We start from the raw sequence: 18,511 nt of genomic DNA on the forward strand, positions 1-18,511 counted from the left end.
TATCTTATCTCATGCACTACCCCTTTGGACGGTACAAGAAATATAGACTTACAAATCTCATTGGATTACATATCCGAGACACGAGGTGGCTTATTCCTAATGTGGAATTCCCTATGTGGCATTCCCTTTTAAGGTTGATGCACGATGTCAGTTTATAAAAACGAGTAAATATGCGATAACGGGGATTAAACGTGACTACAGGAACCCTTTTGTATGCCAAGGTAGGTCTAAAATTGAAATGCAATTATTAACCTACAAATGCAATACATCGAAATTTAAACGTGCAATAACCTATCTAAGAGGATAAGTTCTAAAAGAATAGCATGTTAGAACTCTTATTTCTAAGGCTTATGAATGAAATAGAACAAAGAAAGGTTAGTTCAATTGATATATGACACATAACATATTGAAGCAAACAAAAATAATATAAAAAATAGAAGGCAATTAAAGAAAGAAGGGTGTAATCTCTCTCCTCGTGCCTGGTGTTCCTATTCGGGTAAGGTTGACTCTATCTTAGGTAATTTCTAATATAGATGCATGAGTTTGGGGTTACTAATGCATCTAGACTTGATAAAACTTCAGGTCCCTAAACCTTCAGACCAAAGGTGAAGGGTTATCAATCCCAAAGCCTAAGAGTCGGTGGTTCGAGTGATCCCTCGGACATTGCTACACGCACGTCGTGCCACGGCTACATGTCCAAGTGGATCGATCCTAATCCTAATAGGGTGGAATGGTGGGACAAACACTAAAAGTAAAAAGAAATAAGGGGTTATAAAATAAAACGTATGCATGTATGAAGTGCTTCTTTTGAAGGGAGGGATTAAATACCTGTAAGGATCGAAAATAATCTAAAAAGGGGGTGAATTAGGTAATTTAAAAACCAATCAGGGTATGAGACACTTTTTGGCTCAATATGAAATTTACCCTTTTTTCTAGATGACTACTCAATGGAACAGTAAACAAGAAAGCAAGATTGCGTGTGAGTAGAAGAAATGACCAATTTATATTTGCAAGACAATAAATAATAGGGAAAGAATAACAAACCAAATTTCAAACTCCTCTTGAGCTTGAATGTTACTTTATAGAACAAGCTTTTTCAAGTTGATCAATTACAACCAATCTTTGTGTATAAAGGAAGGATCACTTCCACCTTCCCCCGAGCCACACTTGATCAAGTTAGGAAATTTTATTATCACTTGGATAACCCTCACAAAGTTACACTATTGAAGTAATTTTCTCACACAAGAAAAGCTTATGCGAAGTTTACACAACTAAGAGTACAAATCTTCTTAGAAGAGAATTTTCTCACTAAAATTATTCTAGATCTTTCGTATTCTCAATGTGCAAAAGTTCTTTGAAAGTTGTTGGCCATTCACTATTTATATGAGACTAAAAAGTTTCCTATTAATGCTTCTAACGGATAGAAGGCAACTGAAGAGTCAACTAGCCGTTGGGTGTGTCGGACGTCCGGTACAACCGTTTTTTGCATCCGACAGCAAGCAGTAAGTTTAAGGATACTTCTTTAATTCTTTCGAATGTCTGGTGTTTTTGATGCTTGCGTCCGAAAGTAGTTGAGAAATCTTCTTCAGTCCTTTCGGACGTCCGGAGCTTCCAAAACTTTGCGTCCGAAGTGCCACAAAGTTTATCGGACGTCCGGTGCTCTAATGCTCTGCGTCCAATCGAGGTCAAAGAACTAGAGGGAATGTTTTAATTCTTTCGGACATCTGGTGGTGGTGTTTTTCATGCTTTCGAAGTTGTCCAATGATTATCGGACGTTCGATCCAGTATTCATGAGCGTCCGACAGCTCTCAGCACTCTTTGTCTCTTTCAGTTGTACTTAATTTTTGAACCTGATTTGCTTCATTGCTGAAAAGATCCTTGAGAAAATATTAGTAACATCTATTTATTTTGTAAATATCAAAAGTTAGGGACTAAAATTAACAATCTTTCCCTTTTTTATGATGACAAAACAATGGATGGAGAAAAAAATAATTGAGTCCAAAACTCTCCCTCACTTAATGCATCAAAAAAAATTTGTAAGTACTCACTTCCCCTCAGCAAAACTCCCCCTCACACATTTATCAGTTTACACTTCTTGGCATTTCAACATAATCTCCTCTTAACATCAATATAATCTCTTAACATCCATTTCTCTCCCTTTTTGTCATCAATCCAATATCAAAAATTAAATTCAATGTGCAATCCAATATACCACATCATACTAGAAAGTCAACATCAATATCATCAATAATATATTGATGATCCAGCATTATCAATAACACGCATCATTATCAATATCAGCAATCAATATCAGAGATGCAATCTAATGCAATCAATATCCAATGTCCAATATAACATACCAAAAAATAACATAAATGCAGTTGACAGGCACAGAGAATTGATATCAGAAATCAGCAATTACAAGTATACAAATTATTCAGCACTCATTAGCCCAAAAACAAACAGAATTAATCAAATAAAAGTTAATCAACAAAGTAACCAGAAACTATCAAGGTTATATATCAAAATATAAAAGTTAACCAAATAAACTACAAACCAACAGAGTTAACCAGAATTCATGAGTACAGAGTTCCTGAAATGTCAAAATACAAAAGATGCAAATATCTACTATGAAGTACTATCCTAAACATGAAGTGCAAGTGCCTAAAGGTGCCTAAATGGTGATCTTGGATGATCCAGACCTCCTCCTTGTCAGGCGAAACTGAGTAGGATCCACTTTTTTTTCTTCTTTAGTTTTCTCATCATTATCACTGTTTTCAGTTGTTGGAGCCTTGCCCTTATCTTGTGGCTGAGAATTGGAAGCATGAACTTCTGGAGTGGATTCAGTATGTAAAGTTTGCTCAGTTGGCTCAGTTCTAGCCTTCTTTTAATGAGTATTCTCATCTTCTTGAGGGATAGGAGGTACAAGCAAGTTCCTTTTGTCAATGAAAGTGGTTTGTTGCTCAGGTGACATGGTCATCATCAGACCATCTTCAAGAAAGAGAATGTGTTGTTTGAGATCCTCAAACAAGGAAATGACTTCATGAGTGGATGAAGAAGGGTGAGTGGATAATTTTCTGGGATGGATGATAAAAGGTGAAACAAATTGAGACTAATCTCTGGGAGTTCTAGGGGTGACAGGAGTTTCATGACGACTCTTTGTCGTAGATTCCAAAACAGACTCCTTCTAGCACCAATAACCATAAAAAAATCTCAAATTTTTTCTTTCAAAATAAGTTTTTGAGAGATGGTGGATGCACCCTCTTTTGGTGACATTTCAATGAAAGAAATCTTAAAGTGAGCAAAGATTGGAGTTAAAAATTTTTCATAAGAAAGTTTCCTACGGCTGTCAGTGTTGATTTTAAGCAGGAATTTGCACATTACAAAGCCAAAATCAATGCAGATTTTTTCAAAAAACAGTAAAACAAGTAAAGCTCCATTTTGTTGGAATCAGTTCTATGACCATTAGTAGGGACCAAGAAGTTTGAAATTATGGTGAAGATGATCAAATTTTGAGAATTGAGATCCTTCAACCTTGCTTCAACAGGTGTATTAAGGTGTGTTTGAAAATATATCATCAATTTTGCAACATGAAAATGATGATAGGTAGAAGGAAACTCTTCATATGAGAAAAAATTTATAATTTTTTCTTTAAAATCATCTTCAATTTTGATCTTTCAAATAGCATTGACAGTGTCCGGATTGAAAGTAATATCGACTGAATTGACTCGAGAAACAAGATCAGTGTGTGAGTTACCCTTTCTAAGATTAGTAAAGAATTGATGAAACATATCAGGATAATAGGTGTTGGGAATTGTCAGAATGTGAGTTCATTTTTTGAATTCAAAAAACTTAAGAATAGGTTCAAGGTCAAGCTTACGAAATTCAGAAGGGAGAATAGTTCTCTGAGTGATGAAACCCTTCTGTGAATTCAATTCAAACCTCTCCTTGACATCATCATCAATGAATTTGGATAATGGAGTAGGTTCTACTTCAGGTTGAGCCTTAGGTTGCACTTTGGCAGGGCGTTTCCTCTTTCCACTACGTTGAGCAGTTGGTACATCAGTCCGTACATCAGATCTTGTTCTTGGTGATTTCCTGGTGGAAGGCTCAGCAGTTTGCTGTTCCTCAACAGTTTGCTCAGCAGTTTGCTGTTCCTCAATTTGCTCAACAGAAGGCTCAGCAGTTTGCCGTTTCTTTCTGGCAGACGGTTTTCTTTTTCCACCACGAGTTTCTATTCCTTTTCTGGGTGATTTCGTGGTGGAGGGCTCGACAATTTCGACATGTTCATCTCTAATCCCGATAGTGCGTCCAGCACCAGCAGATCCTCCTCTTGTTCTAACCATGATAATATGCAGGATATTTTTGTTGTAGAGTATGATGCAAATGTGTATGAGATGGACTTAGAGTGCGGTATAGACTACAATGTATGCTTGAATCATCCAGAAGGAGTGAATTTTGAGTGACTAGGGTTTCGGCTGAAAATTGGGATTTATGTGATGGTTGGCAGTTAGAGGAAGTTATGAGGGCTAATGGACACCCAAGAGGGATGTGATGGTATTGGACAAATCAATTTCTTGGAGCTCGTTCAGAAGAGAGATGAATTTTTAAAATTTGAAAGTGGGCGAAGAGGAAGGATTGCGTCCGAGATAACGGTTTAAAATGAACTGAATGAACGAGAGAACTGCTTTACAATACACATATTTTGAGTGTCGGACGGCCAAACGAAAAGAAGCGTCCGACACCACCGTCCGAAATAAAATATTCTGAAAAAATGACTGGTGGGTGTCAAACCTCCAAAAATAAAGTTAAAAATAACAGTCTAATTGCCAACCAACACAATCTCAAATTTAATTCGTAAACAGGACAAGTAGGGTGGTCTTCTCAGGGAACTGGTAGGCAAATCACACAGAAAAATGGGGGAGAATTTTTAGCAATAGTATCAACTAATTAAAAAGGAATAAAAACTGAAATTCAAAGTTGAGTAAGATAGCGGGAACCAAATTACACAAATAACAATTAATTAAAACAATCTAGTCAAGAAATTAATCTTGGGACCCAAGCACATAACTGATCACAGATACAAGGAACAATTCATATACTCACGAATAAACTGGTTATAGTGGTCAAGCGACGCGCCCAACCACCAATCTTTCCTTAATTTTATGGTAGTCAAGAGACGCTCATAAACTACCCTCTTGTGCCTAGACAACCCCAGAAACGCTCACAGGATTTAATGTAGCCACAGCATTAGGAATTAGAAAGACCCAATTCTAGATGACAAACACACATGCGGATTTGTTTAGGCTAGATTAATTATCCCCACGATCCAAATTAGACCGCTTGCGAGGCGGTGAAATTGTCTCGTTTGCCACTAATCAAGATGCTTAAAGGCAACGCGCCAACATCCCAATTGGCTATCAATTATTTAGACAATCGAATAACAGACCTAATTATCCAATAAATCTAAACATTAATAACTCAGGAAAAAATAGAGAATAATCAAATACCCATGAACATATAAATTAAAAATAAGCAATTAAAACGATCTCACAGTTATGGTGCCCCGGTCCTTGATTTATTCCTCAACAAGATAAACGATCTAGCCTTGCCGCATAGTCATGACAACAAAGCCAATCAAAGTTTTCATGGAGTTTTGTTAATTGAAGAAGGAGTAAAAGATTTTTCGCCGCTCGTCTCCAAACAACGAAGAAAACAAAAGCAGAGAAAAAGTCCAAGTCGAAGATCCATCCCTAGTCTATTGCTGTCTTCTTTTTATTGTTTTCGCCGCCGTTTCCTTTTTGCTAGCCGAAATAATAGGTGGGTTTCTTCAAACAATTTGCTTCCTTTTCCCCCATTGGATTGTTACCAAAAGTCATCTTCCAATTCTATTTCCTAATCCCACGTAAGTTTAAAGTATGGCTCCAAGGAAAGGCGGTGGCCCCAGGAATAGGACCCGCAATCCGGTTTTTTCACGCAATTCTGCGTTGTCTGGCGTGGGCACACCAGAGAAGGCGCAGTCTTCTGGAATTTGCCCTTTTTTATCACTTTTAACACCAATTGCTTATAAGTAACACAAATACCCATTATGAGCAGAAATCCAATACTTTGCATAATAAACTGCCAAAATTAAGACCAAATAACCACAAATAAAATGCATAATTATATCCCTATCAAATTCCCCCACACCAAGACAATGTTTGTCCTCAAGCATTTCAAACTTTAAATACACAATCCAGCGAGCAAACATTTTTGCAGCAGTTGAATTCAAAACAATGGATATTAATCAAAGCAACTATTGCCAATGTATGATTTAGATAACTGTCAAGTACTGATGACAAATTTTACGAGATAACTCTCCAAATAGCTTTTAAAACCAATGACTTTTTCAAATCCAGACTAACTAATCTAAGAATAGAAAATATCCAACCAACATTCTTTAATAACTGGTCCAACTATTAAGCAAAATCTCAACATAAAGACTCATGGATCCGCAGGCAATACAATTATTCACATACTTTCATGCTCGTATACTTTTTTTTTTCATCATTTTCATTTTTTTTCTGTTTCTTTTTCCTTTTTTTTTTCTTGAAGGAAGTGCTTAGTCTTGAGCCATTCAAGTCTTTTGACGCGAACTCCGATATCTCTCCAATGAAGGAGCCCGGTTACTCAACTTTAACTCTTAAAGACCACATACTCATAGTTATCGCTGCTTTTTGACGCGAAAATCGACACTTTAGGTGAAAACCCCCGGTTACTAGTCAATGATAGCCAGCGGAGTATAGCCGAATATTATTCACAAAAAAACACCCAAGTAAAATTAAAACCGTGCAAGCCTACTTCATTTCCTTAACATGGAGAACTAAGATTAATAGTTGAACTAGTTCACACAAAAAATGTCAGAAAAATATTTATAATGCCTAGAAAAGTTAACCAAAAGAAATTGCAAGAGTCACAAAATCTCAAATATTTACCAGAGAGTCATCCTAAAATTTTACCATATTATACTTAACATATTATCATTTAAAACCGTAACAATAGTTAAATTTGAAAATCTAGCCATTGCTTATCAAGGCTAACCACAAAAATCCAAAAGGCATGGTAAATGTTTTTTTTTTTTTTGGCAGAAGGAAAAGCAGTAAGAAGGAAAAGCTAGACTACTCCCCCCACACCTAAAGTCTACATTGTCCTCAATGTAAGAACGAAAAGTTGAAGTCAAGTGAAGGGGGCAAAAAAACTTCCCTGAATGAATAAAAATTGCAGCAAAACACCATGGTAGAGGAGGTGTCAGGGACTGGTAGCGTGGAGCCTCCGACGGTAGTGTGGTGTAGCGTTGCTTCAGATGGAAGCATAAGTCTTCAATCCAAGCCCGTGTCCCCAGAGTTGACTAGAGTTGTTGTAAGGCGTGACCACGCCTTATAAGGCAGAGTCTTCTGCCCAAGCATTTCTACGGTGTTCATGAACATCACTTATAGGGCGTGGGCATGCCTTGTAAATCCAAGTTTTCTGCCCAACACCAAAAAAAACACTTGCAATGAAACAAAACAACCCAAAATCAACGAAAAATGAAAGAGAACTATAACAAAAAATGGAGGCCTTGGGTTGCCTCCCAAGAAACGTCTTTCTTTAACGTCTTTGGCTAGACGACTCCACAGTGAGCAATTAGGCATAGATAGGATCTATCAAGTGTACCTCTTCCAAAGTGCCAATGTCTGAAACATCAACAAACGGTTTTAAACGATGACCATTAACTGTAAAACTCTTATTAGTCTCTAAACTCTGGATTTCAACCACACCATTGGGAAAAATATTGACTACCACATATGGTCCAATCCAACGAGATTTTAACTTACCTGGCATGAATTTCAACCGTGAATTGAACAAGAGTACCTTTTGTCCTGGAGAAAAGTGTTTCGCACGCAATAGGCGGTCATGAAACTACTTGGTACGCTCTTTGTACAAACGTGCATTGTCATATGCTTCAAGACGAATTTCCTCCAACTCCTGGAGTTGGAGTTTTCTCTCTTTGCCATCTCTATCCGCATGCAAATTACATTGCTTGACTGCCCAGAATGCACGATGCTCAATAGCCACAGGTAAATGACACATCTTACCAAACACCAACCTATATGGGGACATTCCAATGGGTGTTTTATACGCCGTTCGATATGACCACAAAGCATCATCCAATCGCAAGCTCCAATCCTTACGGTTGGGGTTAACCGTTTTCTCCAATATGCTCTTGATCTCTCGATTGGAGACTTCAGCTTGCCCATTGGTCTGAGGATGATATGTTGTACTCACACGATGATGCACTCCATATTTTCTCATGAGAGCTGCAATAGTGCGATTGCAGAAATGGGTACCTTGATCACTGATGATGGCTCTCGGCACCCCGAACCTACTAAAAATGTGGGATTTGAGAAATCCTACAACAACTTGAGAATCATTAGTCCGGGTAGCCTTTGCTTCTACCCATTTCGATACATAGTCAACTGCTAACAGAATATACAAAAATTCAAAAGAGTTAGGAAAAGGTCCCATAAAGTTCATACCCCAAACATCAAATACTTCACAAAATAACATAGGCACTTGAGGCATTTCATCCCTATGAGACAAACTTCTAAATTTTTGACATTTTTCACAGCTTTTACAAAATGCATAAGCATCACGAAACAATGTTTCCCAATAAAAGCCACAATCAAGGATTTTTCTAGCAGTTCTCTTAGGTTCAAAATGGCCACCACATGCAAAATTATGACAATGAGCAAGGATAGAAGGAATTTCACTTTCAGGTACACATCTACGAATAATTTGATCAGAGCCTATTTTTCATAGATATGACTCGTCCCAAAAGTAGTATCGAGCATCATGGACTATCTTATCTCTCTTACTCTTACTCATGCCAATAGAAAATTTATGACTGACCAAAAAGTTCACAATATCTGCATACCAAGGTTCCTTACCTTTGAGATAGAAAAGATGTTCATCAAGAAATACCTCAGATATGGGAACTGCTTCATCTTCTCTTATCAATCTACTCAAATGGTCAGCTACTGAATTATCCACCCCTCTCCGATCCTTGATCTCCCAGTCAAATTCTTGCAGTAAGAGCACCCAACGAATGAGTCTTGGCTTGGACTCCTTTTTTGACAGGAGATACTTCAAAGCTGCATGATCAGAGTAAACCGTTACTTTTGACCCCAATAGATATGATCTAAATTTCTCAAAAGTGAAAACAATAGCTAGAAGCTCCTTCTCCGTGGTGGTGTAGTTGCATAGAGCTGGTGTCAATGTTTTTGACGCATAGTATATCACGTGACTACACTTCCCACTCCGCTGTCCAAGCACAGCTCCTACGGCATACTGACTGGCGTCACACATAAGCTCAAAGGATAGCTTCCAATTTGGGGATTGGATGATGGGTGCCGTGGTCAACATACCCTTGAGTGTGTCAAAGGACAATTTGCAATCATCTCCAACGTTGAATGGCACCTCCTTTTGAAGCAGGCGAGACAACAGTTGAGCAATTTTTGAAAATTTTTTTATGAAACGCCTGTAAAAACCTGCATGGCCTAGAAAACTACGAATATCCTTGACATTAATAGGGTAAAGTAGGCTAGTGATCAAATCAATTTTAGCCTTATCTACCTCAATACCCCTTGATGAAACAACATGGCCCAAAACTATGCCTTCCTTAACCATGAAATGACATTTTTCATAATTAAGAACCAAGTTTGTTTCAATGCATCTTTTCAAAACTTTTGTTAAATGGTCTAGGCACTGATCAAAAGAATCACCATATACTGTAAAATCATCCATGAAAATTTCAATGCAATTATCAATCATATCAGAGAAAATACTCATCATGCATCTTTGAAATGTTCCAGGAGCATTACACAAACCAAAAGGCATACGGCGATATGCAAAAGTTCCAAAAGGGCAGGTAAAAGTGGTTTTATGTTGGTCCTCTTGAGCAACAATAATTTGATAATATCCAGAGTAACCATCTAAAAAGCAAAAGAAACACTTACCTGCCAACCTCTCAAGCATTTCATCAATAAATAGGAGTGGAAAGTGGTCTTTCCTAGTTGCGACATTTAACTTCCTAAAGTCAATGCACATTCTTCACCCATTTTGCAATCTCATTGGCACTAACTCATTCTTTTCATTTTTCACCAATGTGATTCCAGTCTTCTTGGGAACAACATGGACTGGACTTACCCACTGGCTGTCAGAGATAGGAAAAATAATTCCTAATTCTAAGAGCTTGAGAATCTCTTTCATCACCACTTCCTTCATTGCGGGATTGAGCTTGCGTTGATGCTCTCTCACGGGTTTTGCGTCCGACTCCAAAAGGATGTGATGCATGCAAATGGATGGATTGATGCCTTTGATGTCTGCTAACGTCCATCCAATTGCTGGTTTAAATTTCCGTAAGACCCGTAAGAGCCTCTCTTCTTGCAACGCAGTTAAATCATTGGCAATGATTACAGGCAAAGTCTTGTTATCTCCCAAGTAAGCATATTTCAAATGCTCGGGCATTTCTTTCAATTCCACATTAGGTGCCTGTTGAACAGAAGGTAGAATTCTTTCATTAGAAGTGGGTAATGGTAGAAAAGAATTTTCAAACCTGCCTGGAAGCGGATGTAGTGAATGTAAGGACATGATAGCTTCTTTGACCTCCTCCTCCTCCATGTCGTCCACTTCCAAATTGGTCTTGCCTTGTTGTAAGACAAAGTCCAACTTGTCCCCCATGAAATTCTGTTCAAAATTCTCTTGCACAATGGTGTTAGTCATGCCAACAAAATTTACAGACTCAGTATCCACAGGATGCTTCATTGCATCAAAAATATTGAAAGTGACCTTCTCTCCATCAAATTCCACAGATAAAGTTCCTTCATGTACATCTATTTTAGTCCTTGTTGTACTCATGAAGGGTCTACCCAAAAGAATCACTGCTGAATTAGTAGAGTATTCATCATTCATATCAACAATGTAAAAATCCACAGGAAAAATGAATTCATTGACCTTTACTAGAACATCTTCAACTAGACCCTCAGGGTAGACATTAGACCTATCTGCTAGTTGAATGATTACCCTAGTTTCTTTGAGGGGTCCTAAATTCAAAAATTTAAAAATTGAAAGAGGCATGACATTTATTGAAGCACCTAAGTCAAGCATGTTTTTTTCAATTCTTTGATTGCCAATTATGCATGGTATAGTAAACATACCTGGATCCTTGCATTTCTGGGGCAACTTCCTTTGAAACATCGCTGAGACATTCTCCCCCACCTTCACCTTGTCATCCAGACTCAACTTATTGCGATTAGTGCATAAACCCTTCAAAAATTTAGCATATTTAGGCAATTGCCTAATAGCATCCAGCAAAGGAATATTGATCTCCACTTTCCTGAAGGTGTCCAAAATCTCTTTCTCAGATTCTTCCTTTTTAGCTTTTGTAAACCTGCTAGGAAAAGGAGGAGGAATGTCAACTTTCTTTGAGACTTCAGAGGATTGTTTCTCTTCTTCCTCTTCCACCTTCCTGGACACTTCTTCTTCTCTAGCGTGGGCATGCCTAGGAGACTGTACCTCCTTGCCACTCCGTAATTGCATTGCACTGGCATTCTCCTTGGGATTAGGAATTACTTGAGATGGTAACTTCCCTCTATTGCTATTTTCCAGGTTGCTCATGGAAGTTGCCAATTGGGACATTTGTGCTTCCAAATTCCTAATGCTAGCACGAGTCTCTTGTTGAAATCTGTGAGACTCCTGTTGAGATCTTTGAGTCTCTTGCTGTAATTGACTCGTGCTTTGGGTCAGTGACTTACCATATCTTCAAGAGACATGTTTGAATTGGAAGTGGATGGTTGTTGCACTGGTGGCCGTGGTTGGAAATGTTGTTGAAAACCAGGGGGTTTTGAAGCATAACTAAAGTTAGGATGATTTCGCCACCCTGGGTTGTAATTGGGTGCAAAAGGATCATTCCTTCGTGGAGGTGGTCCAGAAAAATCTCCCACTATGTTGGCTTGTTCAGGTGAATCCTCCTGGAGAGTTGGGCACATGTCAGTCATGTGTCCGGGAGCAGCACAGATACCACAAGTCTTCACAGATTGTAATTGCCCCCTTGCCATTTGACGCACCAGAGAGGTAAGCTCAGATAGTTTACCCTCTAAGTCAGAGTGACTCATTTCATTGACCCTTCTTATTGCTCCATCAGCTCTCACTCCAAATTGTTGGGAATTTTCAGCCATGGTGGAGATCAATAACGTGGTTTCGTCTGTGGTCTTTTTAACCAGAGCACCGCCACTGGCTGCATCTAACATGCTCTTATCCATGGGTGATAATCCCTCGTAGAAATATTGTATTAAGAGCTGGTCAGGGATTTGATGATGCGGGCATCTGGCACACAGTTATTTAAAGCGCTCCCAGTACTCATATAGAGTTTCCCCATTCGCCTGCCTAACTCCACATATTTCTTTCCTTATATTGGCGGCTCTAGAGGCAGGAAAAAATTTCTCGAGGAATCTTCTCTTCAAGTCTTCCCACGTAGTGATGGATCCTGATGGCAGGTAAAATAACCAATCTTTAGCCTTATCTGCCAAAGAGAAAGGGAATGCTCTCAACTTGATGTGGTCCTCAGTGACTCCTTGAGGTTTCATTGTGGAGCACACCACATGAAATTCTTTCAAGTGTTTATATGGGTCTTCACCTGCAATACCACGAAAAGTCGGAAGTAAGTGAATAAGACCAGATTTAAGCTCAAATGCCTCTTCCGTGTTATGAAATGTAATGCATAATGGCTGTTGGTTCACGTTAGGGGTTGCCAACTCCCTCAAAGTTTGCGGGGTTGTCATTGCTACTCGGAGAATATGCACTTCTTTTTCTTCAGATTCACTTGATGAATCACTGGAAACAAACTCTTGCTCAGATTCTGAAGGTGACGTTGAATCTTGTTGCTTACGCAACTTTGCCTCCTTGGTCAACCTTCTTGCAGTCTTCTCGATCTCTGGATCAAATTCCAATTCTCCTGTACGACAAGGTCGAGGCATAAAATAAAATAAAAATAAAAACTAAAGCCTGTGCAATAAGTCACTTAAAACACTAGTTCTCCGGCAACGGCGCCAAAATTTGGTGGGTGTCAAACCTCCAAAAATAAAGTTAAGAATAACAGCCTAATTGCCAACCAACACAATCTCAAATTTAATTCGTAAACAGGGCAAGTAGGGTCGTCTCCTCAGGGAACTGGTAGGCAAATCACACAGGAAAATGGGGGGGAATTTTTAGCAATAGTATCAACTAATTAAAAAGGAATAAAAATTGAAATTCAAAGTTGAGTAAGATAACGGGAACCAAATTACACAAATAACAATTAATTAAAACAACTTAGTCAAGGAATTAATCTTGGGACCCAAGCACACAACTGATCACAGATACAAGGGACAATTCATATACTCACGAATAAACTGGTTATAGTGGTCAAGCGACGCGCCCAACCACCAATCTTTCCTTAATTTTATGGTAGTCAAGAGACGCTCATAAACTACCCTCTTGTGCCTAGACAACCCCAGAAATGCTCACAGGATTTAATGTAGCCACAGCATTAGGAATTAGAAAGACCCAATTCTAGATGACAAACACACATGCGAATTTGTTTAGGCTAGATTAATTATCCCCACGATCCAAATTAGACCGCTTGCGAGGCGGTGAAATTGTCTCGTTTGCCACTAATCAAGATGCTTAAAGGCGACGCGCCAACATCCCAATTGGCTATCAATTATTTAGACAATCGAATAACAGGCCTAATTATCCAATAAATCTAAACATTAATAACTCAGGGAAAAATAGAGAATAATCAAATACCCATGAACATATAAATTAAAAATAAGCAATTAAAACGATCTCACAGTTATGGTGCCCTGGTCCTTGATTTATTCCTCAACTAGATAAACGATCTAGCCTTGCCGCATAGTCATGACAACAAAGCCAATCAAAGTTTTCATGGAGTTTTGTTAATTGAAGAAGGAGTAAAAGATTTTTCGCCGCTCGTCTCCTAACAACGAAGAAAACAAAAGCAGAGAAAAAGTCCAAGTCGAAGATCCATCCCTAGTCTATTGCTGTCTTCTTTTTATTGTTTGCGCCGCCGTTTCCTTTTTGCTAGCCGAAATAATGGGTGGGTTTCTTCAAACAATTTGCTTCCTTTTCCCCCATTGGATTGTTACCAAAAGTCATCTTCCAATTCTATTTCCTAATCCCACGTAAGTTTAAAGTATGGCTCCAAGGAAAGGCGGTGGCCCCAGGAATAGGACCCGCAATCCGGCTTTTTCACGCAACTCTGCGTTGTCTGGCGTGGGCACGCCAGAGACGGTGCAGTCTTCTGGAATTTGCCCTTTTTTATCACTTTTAACAGCAATTGCCTATAAGTAACACAAATACCCATTATGAGCAGAAATCCAATACTTTGCATAATAAACTGCCAAAATTAAGACCAAATAACCACAAATAAAATACATAATTATATCCCTATCAATGACTTAGAACACTGTCGGATGTCTGTTCAACAGGTATCAGACGTCCGATAAAGTGTGACCAGAGAATTTTCAGAAAGATTTTTCCAAAACGCCCAATTTTGTTCTAAAAAATACAAACTGATCTACTGGAAGGGCTTTTGTAAGAATGTCAGCACCTGCTCTCAGCCAGGGGCCATACTGATTATCAACATTCCCTCTTGATGTTTCTTGCTGGTTGGTGCAAGTCCTTTCTCGATGACCCACAAATTCACAGTTATAGCAAAAATCAGAACATCTTTCATGCTTAAATGCCACCCATTTCAAAGTACCCTCAGTTTTTACTATTGTCCCTTTAAGAAGAGGTTTTGATAGATCCGCTAGCACAAACATGTTCAAATGCCTACCTTTCTTTCCCCCCATTTGGGGGATTATAACATCCTTAACCTGTTTGAACACTGCCCCTATCTTACGTCCAACCTCTTTAGTAACCCAATGTACCGGTAAATTCCACACCTGTACCCACAAAGGTGTCATCTTGAAAGCTTCCATATTTCCTTCTATTCCTTCCTCCCATCTGTTCAGAACCAAAACTTGGTTATCTATTACCCAAGGCCCTCCTTCCACTATCCTTTCCCTATCCTCAGGGTTAGGGATGTTGAACTGGAATAGATTCGGTCCCAACTCTAAGACAGCCAAATTTTTGGGATACTCCCATGCTATCGTGACAAAGTTTTTCACTCCTGTGAAACTCGCTATCTTCTCTCCCATTATTCTCCCTATTATACTGTCCTTACACTCTCTTACTCCACTTTCCAGATCTCCTAAGTCCAACATAGCTCCAGAGAGTTCATTCCCAGCTAGTGAGAACTTTTGCATCATTTCACTCAAATCCGCTTCCATAGATAAAAACAGAGGTACTACGGGGAAAAATCCACTCTCGGGTAAAGGAAATGAGTCCACAAACACTATCACCAGAGGAGACTGAAGAGATTAGTCAAAGAAAAAAGGATCAGATTACCGAGCAAGATGGAGCTCAGAGTCCTAACTCAGCTGAAAAGACCTAGACGAAACAACTAGACAGGAAGCAGAAAGAAAAGAAAGAAAGGCAACTACTTCACCCAAGAACCAAGAATACTCAAGCAGGAAAAAAGCTCGGGATACATACAATACCTCAATAACTGGAGCTATGGTAGCGAGAAGAAAAACCCACTATCAAGTTCAACTTGACTTGCAGCTTCATAAATGCTACTCTCCTCTTCCTTCTGTAACTCATATTTCCTGCTAATCCAGAGAATCGATGTTTTTAGTTGCATTAACACTTTGCAATTACTATGTCCGAACTAGAAAATGGTGGAAATATATTTTTTGGATGTTAGGAAAGGTGTTGAATTATTGTACTTTGCCGAGATTTGTGAGTTTGGAAGTTTGAAAACTTTTGAAAACCCATCAATGGGGGGAAGTGCTCTCAAGGAGAGAGAAAAGTGCTCTCAAGGAGAGAAAAACTGCAAGGCTTTGTATTTGTATGACAATAATTGAGTGGTTGTAGGTTTTTGCGTAGCCTTTTGTTTCTGTTCAATGTTTTGTTTGGCCTTTTCGGTTCATTTTTTTAGTAAAATTTAAAAAAGAAGCAGTGAAATATTTGGTATTCAATTATTAGGTTTTCCTCTGTTCAATTATTAGGTGTAAGCAGTGAAAATTCCTCGGTTCAATTTCCTCTGTTCAATTCTATTCATGAGTTGCCGACTCGACTTCGAGTCGAATTCAAGAATTTGGCCGACATCTTCATGCACTATTTTGACTCTGTCAATAACGTCCGAGTCTGCACAATTCACATCCGGTATGGCCTCATCGGTGATTCGAGGATCGGTATCATACCTGTCCCCCACGTTCCGGTTATGATACGACTCGACCGAGTTGGTGAACCCTGGATACCACAAAAACCCTCATAGCTGCTGATGCTTCATAGGTCTGCTTGGCTTTTGCTGAAAATAGTGAAGCCATTAGGGTGGGAATTTTTGGTAACAGACAGCGGCAAACACTGGAGGTTGTCTATGATGTTGATGGAGGGAAACTTGGGTCTGGAGCTGGTGGATGCTCTTGAATTATGCTAAAACAAGAGAAAATGTTTGAATTACCTTAAAAACGGTAATGATGAGCTATCCTGGAAAGGACATATATCTGTTTATGGAGAACTATCTGTTATGGAAAATAACACATTGCTAATCTAAAACTTTCTGTTGTGAGAGTATAGCTGTGTATGAAGTTGATACTCTTCCAATTGGCAAAGTTTTTCTTTATCATTTTGTCTAAGTTTATGCAAAACAGTGGTAGGATCTAATTTCTAAACAAATGGTAGAATTCTTACTTTTTAACCTTCAAGGCAAAAACTCGCGCCATCTTGTCACCCACGAAGGATGCTATCTACTTGGTTGAATTTGACTGATCTTTTCATTGATTTTCATTATGTGTTTCTAAAAGTTTATGCCTAGAGTTATTCTATAACTTGTTTGTGATATTTACTTGGTTATTTGATACTATTATTTTGAACAAGTTAATTAGTACTTTTGCTTTTATAATCATGATTAATTAGTCATTAATTGTGATAATCTCAAGGCATTAAATTAGCAATAAAAATTAAGATTTAACACTAGTTTAAAAAAGTACTAAACTTAGGGAATACAGTCATGAGAATAGAAGTGCACTTTTACAGGTTTGGAAGTTTATTCTATGTAATTTTATAGAAGTAATGAACTTATAGCTAATTTTATAATCACAAGAGTAGGTATCGTTCAGTTACATGTATAGTTGATTTAATACGAGAGTGGGTTTCACATACATTAACAAATTATGTGATAATTAGCCAAGGTGATAACACTCAATTAAACGGTAGATCCATTTACAAGAGTAGTTAGGAATTCAATAACAGTAGGAGCTACAAATTGTTAGTTTTTACTACTTTAATTTCATATTTATAATGTAAATTTAATTTCTTGCATTTGTGATAGTTGAAATAATAAAGAAGTTCAAAAATTATCAATTTTTTCTTTGATAGAAAATGGATAAATTAGATTAAAAGAAGGTAACCAATAGAGCTTAGAAGTTATCAAGTACAGTCATCTTTGGCAAAGCTAAGCTCCTAATATCGTCCAAAAGTAGGATGGATACAAAAGTTGGGCACTGGGGACAAACAACAAAAAGACAATTTTGCAAAATATGCTCTTTCGCCAATACGTCGGCACAACAGTTGGCTTCACGGAAATTATGCTTCAATGTGGTTTGCTGAAACTGCATAATTAATCTCCTACAATCCATTAAAAGAAATTTAGTTCATGAGTATCAGTAGTGTTCATCTTGAATAGATTAACCAGCACTCGAGAGTCAAGTTCAATCTCCAGCAGAGGAATAATTAATTGGGCTGCTAAATTGAGGCCATCCACAAGCCCCCAACACTCAGCAGTTAGACTTAATGCAGAGCCTAATCTCCTTGAGAAGCTAGTAATCCAACTTCCTTGACAATCTCTAATTAAACCCCAGCTCCAGAGCATCCAGAGCTAAAAGAAGCCTAGTAAAGAATTTTATCCCATATTGGTTTGAGAGTTGGAGAAAGAACGGTTAATATGTAAGAAAGGGTCCCAGTCCTAATAGGTTAAACTTTTGAGTCAAAGTTTGATGAACTCTCTCGAGATGTTTCTTCCCAACAAGTGGTATCAGAGTTTCTGATTGTGAGACTTGACTACTCATGGGCAAATGGATTCTTCTCGGAGTTGGGCTGATGAAAATTTTCTTTTTGGTGATGAACCAAAGTGCTAATGAGTTTAGTTGGTGTTGGACTAGGTGCGCCATAGATTTGACAGAGGATCCGGTTGGTATTAGACCAAGAAGCCAAGGATTGGCAAAGGTTCGGAATTCAGTTTGGATATTGAAGAAGAGTGGGGTCCAAGATTGGGAAAAAGGTGATCTTAGGTGTTAAATAAGCTTGCGTTGAGTATTAAAATGGATTC

At 38.3% G+C, this 18,511-nt stretch overlaps 2 protein-coding genes and 1 non-coding gene across 3 annotated transcripts; 1 reads left to right on the forward strand and 2 right to left on the reverse strand.

The window, feature by feature from the left end:
• Positions 1 to 10,128: 10,128 nt before the first annotated feature.
• LOC113780496 lies at positions 10,129 to 11,715 on the reverse strand. Its single transcript, XM_027326295.1, has 2 exons — positions 11,235 to 11,715; positions 10,129 to 11,120 (listed from the first exon to the last, which is right to left on the reverse strand). The coding sequence occupies exons 1-2, from the start codon at positions 11,713 to 11,715 to the stop codon at positions 10,129 to 10,131; spliced, it is 1,473 nt and encodes a 490-aa protein (XP_027182096.1).
• Positions 11,716 to 12,384: 669 nt separating this feature from the next.
• LOC113781800 lies at positions 12,385 to 12,491 on the forward strand. The gene has a single exon (XR_003469705.1). It is a non-coding gene; the product is annotated as a small nucleolar RNA R71 (small nucleolar RNA).
• Positions 12,492 to 14,264: 1,773 nt separating this feature from the next.
• LOC113780497 lies at positions 14,265 to 15,410 on the reverse strand. The gene is made up of 2 exons (XM_027326296.1): positions 14,658 to 15,410; positions 14,265 to 14,417 (listed from the first exon to the last, which is right to left on the reverse strand). The coding sequence occupies exons 1-2, from the start codon at positions 15,408 to 15,410 to the stop codon at positions 14,265 to 14,267; spliced, it is 906 nt and encodes a 301-aa protein (XP_027182097.1).
• Between the last annotated feature and the right edge of the window lie 3,101 nt (positions 15,411 to 18,511).

The sequence above is a fragment of the Coffea eugenioides genome, chromosome 8 (assembly GCF_003713205.1).
Source record: "Coffea eugenioides isolate CCC68of chromosome 8, Ceug_1.0, whole genome shotgun sequence".
Classification (NCBI taxonomy): domain Eukaryota; kingdom Viridiplantae; phylum Streptophyta; class Magnoliopsida; order Gentianales; family Rubiaceae; genus Coffea; species Coffea eugenioides.